Source organism: Triticum urartu, chromosome 6A (assembly GCF_056163025.1).
Source record: "Triticum urartu cultivar PI428250 chromosome 6A, HENAU_Tu73, whole genome shotgun sequence".
NCBI classification, from domain to species: domain Eukaryota; kingdom Viridiplantae; phylum Streptophyta; class Magnoliopsida; order Poales; family Poaceae; genus Triticum; species Triticum urartu.
In genome coordinates, this window is record NC_141878.1 from 76,156,161 (window position 1) to 76,162,674 (window position 6,514).

Here is a 6,514-nt window from a genome sequence, read left to right on the forward strand (position 1 = left end):
GCGTAAGGCAGACAGTAACCCAGAATTTGTGGCCAATGCACATGATAACAATCAGAAGCGCAAGGGAAAGCCACCCCGGTTTGGTGGGTCAGGTCCGTCTCTCGAGCAACTACTCAATGAACCCTGCCCGAAACACGGTACCCGGGAACGACCAGCGACTCATTTATGGAAGGATTGCACGATCATGAAAGCTTTCAAGAATTCTAACACATTTGATGGCAATCAAGGCCCAGGCGGCGGTTCAGGAGCCGGCGGCTTTCATGGCCCGGGCGGTGGTTCAGGATCCGGTTTTCAGGGAAACCAGGGTGTTTATAATCAACAGCAGTCTGGTCAAGGAGATCAGCAGCAGCAGTAGTCGGGTTATCAGAGCCATCCGAAACAGTTAAGCAGTGGGCAGTATCACGTGTTCACCACAAGTTTGTGTAAACGTGATCAGAAAGTTCATAAGAGGGCTGTGAATTCTGTTGAACCGGCAGTCCCTTGTTACTTGAGGTGGTCGGAGCAGCCTATTGTCTGGAGCAGGGAGGATCACCCTCCCCGGGTTGATAATCCGGGTCAACTGGCCCTAGTGGTGGCACCGCAAGTTGGTGGTTATAAGTTTACTAAAGTGCTCATGGATGGAGGTAGCAGCATCAACATCCTCTATTACGAGACCTTTTGACGCATGGGCTTAACTGACAAGAATTTAAAGACTTCCAACACCATCTTCCATGGAGTGGTGCCCGGTAAGTCAGCGTATCCTTTGGGGAAGATTGAGCTAGAGGTGGCCTTCGGAGACGAGCATGATTCTAGGGCGGAAAAGTTAACTTTTGAGGTGGTCAAAATCAAGAGTCCATATCACGCATTGTTCGGGCGGCCAGCCTATGCCAAATTCATGGCACGGCCGTGTTATGTGTATCTACAGCTCAAGATGCCGGGTTAAAAGGGTACCATCACTGTGCATGGAAGCCGAAAGGTGGCCCTGGAGTGTGAAGAGGGCGATGCGGCTTACGCCGAGTCTGTCTGTGCAGCAGAGGAGCTCAAATTTTATCAAGATAACGTTGACCCGGCAGATATGACTTCTCTCAAGAAGCCGACTACGGAACATGACCCGGCCATGAAGTTTAAATCGGCTGCAGAGAATAAGCTTGTTGATTTCACTCCAGGCGATTCATCTAAGCAATTCAGCATCAGTGCCAACTTGGATCCTAAATAGGAAAGCGCGCTCATCGAGTTCATCCATGAGAACCGGGACATCTTTGCATGGAAACCTTCTGACATGCCGGGTGTACCGAGAGAACTCGCTGAGCACACTCTTAATATTGATCCGAAGTATAAGCCGGCCAGGCAATTTCTGCGGCGATTCAATGAAGAGCGACGAAAAGCTATAGGAGAAGAGGTCGCCCGGCTCTTGGCGGCTGGGTTTATTGTTGAAGTTTTTCACCCAGAATGGTTGGCTAACCCGGTGCTCATACTCAAGAAAAATGGCACCTGGCAGATGTGTGTGGATTACACGGACCTAAATAAGGCTTGTCCGGCTGATCCTTTTGCTCTCCCCCGTATTGATCAAATCATTGATGCTACGACAGGTTGTGCGCGTTTGAGTTTTTTGGATGCTTATTCTGGCTATCATCAGATCAAGATGGCAGTTAGGACCAGGAGAAAACGACTTTCATCACCCCGTTCGGAGCCTTTTGCTATGTGTCTATGCCGTTTGGGCTCAAGAGTGCCCAGGCGACTTATCAACGATGTGTACAGAATTTTCTTCACGATCAGATTGGGCGCAATGTTCATGCTTATGTGGATGACATAGTAGTGAAATCCAGAGAGGCGGAAACCTTGATATCTGATCTCAGAGAAACCTTTGACAATCTCCGGGTTTACAAAATGATGCTTAACCCGGAGAAGTGTGTATTTGGTGTGTCTGCAGGCAAGCTTTTGGGATTCTTGGTCTCAAACAGGGGCATCGAGGCTAATTCGGAAAAGATTAAGGCAATCACTTCTTTGGCTAAACCGGCATGTATTAATGATGTTCAGCGATTGGCGGGTCGTGTTGCCGCTTTGAGCCGGTTCATAAGCCGGTTAGGTGAGAAGGCCCTACCACTGTACCAATTAATGAAGAAGGCAGACACCTTTGTCTGGAGTGATGCCGCTAATGCTGCTTTTGAGGATTTGAAGAGGCAGTTATCTGAACTGTCGGTTCTTGTGGCTCCCATTGACAAAGAGCCTTTGCTGTTATATGTGGCTGCCAATTCACGAGCCGTCAGTGTGGCGATTGTGGTAGAGCGCAAGGAGGCTGGTAAGGAACACCCGGTTCAACGGCCGGTTTATTATGTCAGTGAGGTACTCATCGAGTCAAAGCAAAGATATCCTCATTGGCAGAAACTTTTTTACGGGGTGTTCATGGCAAGCCGGAAGCTGAAGCAATACTTCCAAGGTCACCCTATCACTATGGTAAGTTCTGCCCCCTTGGGAGACATTATTCAGAACAGAGAGGCTACAGGACGAGTCGCCAAATGGGCCATCGAGCTCGGGCCTCATGGTCTGAAGTACGCGCCGTGCACTGCCATTAAGTCCCAAGCTTTGGTGGATTTCATCAACGACTGGACAGAGATACAGGCACCTGAGGAGAAGCCCGATAATACTTATTGGATTATTCACTTTGATGGGTCCAGACAATTGGAAGGCTCGGGGGCTGGAGTTGTATTAACTTCCCCTCGGGGTGACAAATTTTGTTATGTGCTCCGGCTTATGTTTCCTTGCACTAACAATGCAGCTGAGTATGAGGCCCTGCTCCATGGTCTCCGGATGGCCAAAGAGATGAACTTGAGCCGGGTAAGATGCTTAGGAGACTCAGACCTTGTGGCTCAACAGGTGTCAGGCAAGTGGGACTCTAAAGATCCCCTCATGGTGGCTTACCGTCGTGAAGTCGATGCTGTGACTGGATATTTCAAGGGTTACGTAGTGGAACACATTGATCGAAGGAAGAATGAGGCGGCGGATGCCTTAAGCCGGCTGGGGTCTCAGCGTAAGCCGGTGCCGCCTAACACCTTTCTTGATGTTTTGCATAATCCTTCTGTTAAGTTACCTATAGAAGAAGATCTGGCAATACCAGACCCGGAGGCACAGCTGGTGGTGGCTCTCCACGTTACCCCGGATTGGACAGTGCCTTATTTGGCTTACATGACCCGGGGAGAGTTGCCAGAGGACGATACCTTGGCAAGACAAATCGTCCGGCGGTCCAAGTCCATGACAATGGTCAATGGCGAGTTACATCATTACAACGTCACTGGAGTGATTCAACATTGCGTGTCACCTGCAGAGGGTCAGGAGATCCTTCGTGAAATTCATGAAGGTGATTGTGGTCATCACGCCGGCTCAAAATCTCTTGTGGCCAAAGCCTTCCGTCATGGGTTCTATTGGCTGACGGCTCATGCTGATGCGGAAGACCTGGTCAGTAAATGTGACGGATGTCAGAAATTCTCACGACGAGCCCATGTGCCGGCTCAAGAGTTAAGGATGATTCCAATTACCTGGCCGTTTGCAGTCTGGGGGCTTGATATGGTCGGGCCTTTCAAGAGATCTAAGGATAAAAAGACTCACCTCTTGGTGGCAGTTGACAAGTTCACAAAGTGGGTGGAGGCGGAGCCAGTTAGTAAGTGTGATGCAGCCACAACAGTCCAGTTTATGAAAAAGGTGATTTTTCGCTTTGGTTTTCCACACAGCATCATAACTGATAATGGTACTAACCTTTCCAAAGGAGCCATGGAAGATTTCTGTCAACGAGAGCATATCCGGCTTGACGTTTCAGCTGTAGCTCACCCTCAATCAAATGGCCAAGCAGAACGAGCCAATCAAGAAATCTTGAAGGGTATCAAGCCCCGGCTCTTGGTCCCTTTACAGCGGACGCCGGGTTGTTGGGTGGAGGAGTTACCTTCTGTACTCTGGAGCATCAATACTACCCCTAACAGATCTACGGGTTACACGCCTTTCTTTATGGTGTATGGAGCAGAGGCGGTCCTGCCAAGTGACATCCGTCACGATTCACCCCGTGTGGCGGCTTATGTTGAGGAAGACAATGAAAAAGCTCGGCAAGATGCACTTGACCTATTGGATGAAGAGCGAGACTTGGCAATAGCCCGCTCGGCGATTTACCAGCAAGACCTGCGTCGCTACCACATCCACCGGGTTAAGTCCAGAACCTTTCAGGAAGGCGACTTAGTGCTCCGACTCATCCAGGATCAATCTAACATGCACAAGCTATCCCCTCCTTGGGAAGGACCCTTTGTGGTCAGCAAGAATCTGAACAATGGATCATACTACCTTATCGACGTTCGAGAGCACAAAGGCTCACGTAAGTCGGAGGAGGAGACCTGTCAGCCGTGGAATATTGCTCATCTTCGGCCTTATTATACTTGAGCCGTCAGCTCTAATGTGTATATACTTATACTATGTATATTATATAAAGCAATAAAGCAGGACCTCTGTCCTTTTTTCCACTCCCAAAAAAGGTTTATGTGTTTTTCCTTGACAGGTGGTGGAGATAACCAAGGAGAAGCGGATCATATCTGAATCCGTCTTTCCTTTGGTCTGGCTTATGATCATATCTGAATCTAGCCGGTGATCACTTGGGGGCTTCCTGTTCAAACATAGGTCGTATTCTAACCAAAGAGAACATAGCTGTCGATACCCGCTTGATCGGCATACTGCCAAACCCACTTGGGGGCTTCTTGATCATATCTGAATCATAGCTTAACTCCTTTTGGGTCTGATGTGGATCGTATTCGAATCAGCGTCATTAAACAACTCTTATGGTCACTTGGGGGCTTCCTGTTCAAACATAGGTCGTATTCGAACCAAAGAGAACATAGCTGTCGATACCCACTTGATTGGCATCGCCATAGCCACTGGGGGCTAATAGATCGTATCCGAATCTTAGCTCAACCCCTTTGGAATGGGTCACTGATCGTATTCGAATAAGAAACCTTGAATTTTTTTCATCATATTTTACAAGTGCCAACATTAGGTATCTTGTGACCCTCTTGAAGATACAATGGAATACATTATAATCTTCTAGAATTAATGTTAGTTACATCAGGTTGTTAAGAACCCGGTGAACTTATATGTGCCAATTTTCAGGAGTTAAGTTTACCCTCAGGGGTTGGTTTATATAAGCCGGAAAAAACAACTGTGAGCACTACAGGGCAATGCAAGGTATTTTTGCAAAGGACATAACAGATTCATACAAACTACAAAGAGAATAATGGCGGCGGCTTATGCAAGTATTAAGGGCCATAAGCATGCGCAAAGGCATAGCAAAACTCAAGGTATCTTTTACTTTGTTATAAGACTCCCCGAGTCTGAATGATGCATTGTTTTCTACGATGACATAAGCAGGTGGTGCCTGACAAGCTACTCTTGGGGTTGACTTGAAGCCCCCGGGTTATCCTTCTCCGTCTCTCCACCGGCTGCTTTGTCCTGGAAGGATGATGAGGCCCAGTCAATGCCACTCAAGGCTTCAAACTCAGCTTCATCATCTATTAAACCGGTTGGGTCGACTTCAGGAGCAAAGGTGTGCTTACGGGTTGGAGGGATCAAGCTGACATCGTCGTAATGCGGCATGGGGATTCTCCGGTTCTCCTTGTCATAACCCGGCTGACACTTGGTGAGGTCAGTATCGTTCCCAATAAGAGTAGCCACCGGACGTATATCCTTCACACAGGCGGTGAAATCCTTATCATTAAACACGGTGCCATGTTCCTTTAAACTTGGATACCCAAGAGCAATGTCAGCGGGGTCTAGTTCTGGAAGCCACGCCTTGGCCCGGCTCAATGCGGCGATAACTCCAGCTCTTGCAGATGCTCGTCTTAACTCTTGGATTCGCTGAGGTAGCATAGCAAGCTGCTTCAGCACATCTTGCAGGAGATAAGGAACATCGTTTGATAAAGCCACAACGGCCAGAGCACGTTGTGACCCGGTGTAGAGTTGTTCCACCAGAGTATAAACCGCCTTCAGCTTGATCACCATGTTCTGCTTAAGATTTGTGCTCCTGGGGCCTGCGTTATTAAACGTAAAGTGAGTCAGAGGAGACAACTGAAATGGTCATTCAAGGAGTTTTGCAGTGTTTAAGGTTTGGATAAGTCACTCATCGAAGATTGCTGAAACCATTCGAGATATCCGGCGCTTTAAGTCGGACAGTTCGGCCGTTGCTTCCGCAAGCGATGCCTCTGCTGTCTCGGCCCGGGTCACCAGTGCGGCCTTTTCATCAGCCCAAGTTTTCTTCTCTGATTGAAAATTTTGCTTCAACTTCTCTTGTTCAGAGACGCTGAATTCAAATTTGGAGTTGGCCTTTTCAATTTCACTTTCCTGGGTTGCCAGGCAATTCTTCAAATCAGCAATCTCCGATTCAAATTTACTTATGGTGGCCTGCATTGCACCAGATAGTAGTAAAAGTTACGGTAAGTACTATTAAGTCCCAAGCACTTTGCAAGCAAAGATACTTGACACTTGGGGGCTAATATATACCGAAGCTTTC

General features: G+C 48.1%; 1 protein-coding gene across 1 annotated transcript; it reads right to left on the bottom strand.

Annotated features, from left to right (window-relative positions):
* Positions 1-5,391: 5,391 nt before the first annotated feature.
* On the bottom strand, positions 5,392-6,147 carry LOC147964043 (uncharacterized). Its single transcript, XM_087529805.1, has 2 exons — positions 6,130-6,147; positions 5,392-6,036 (listed from the first exon to the last, which is right to left on the bottom strand). Exons 1-2 carry the CDS (start codon positions 6,145-6,147, stop codon positions 5,392-5,394), a joined length of 663 nt encoding a protein of 220 aa, XP_087385931.1.
* Between the last annotated feature and the right edge of the window lie 367 nt (positions 6,148-6,514).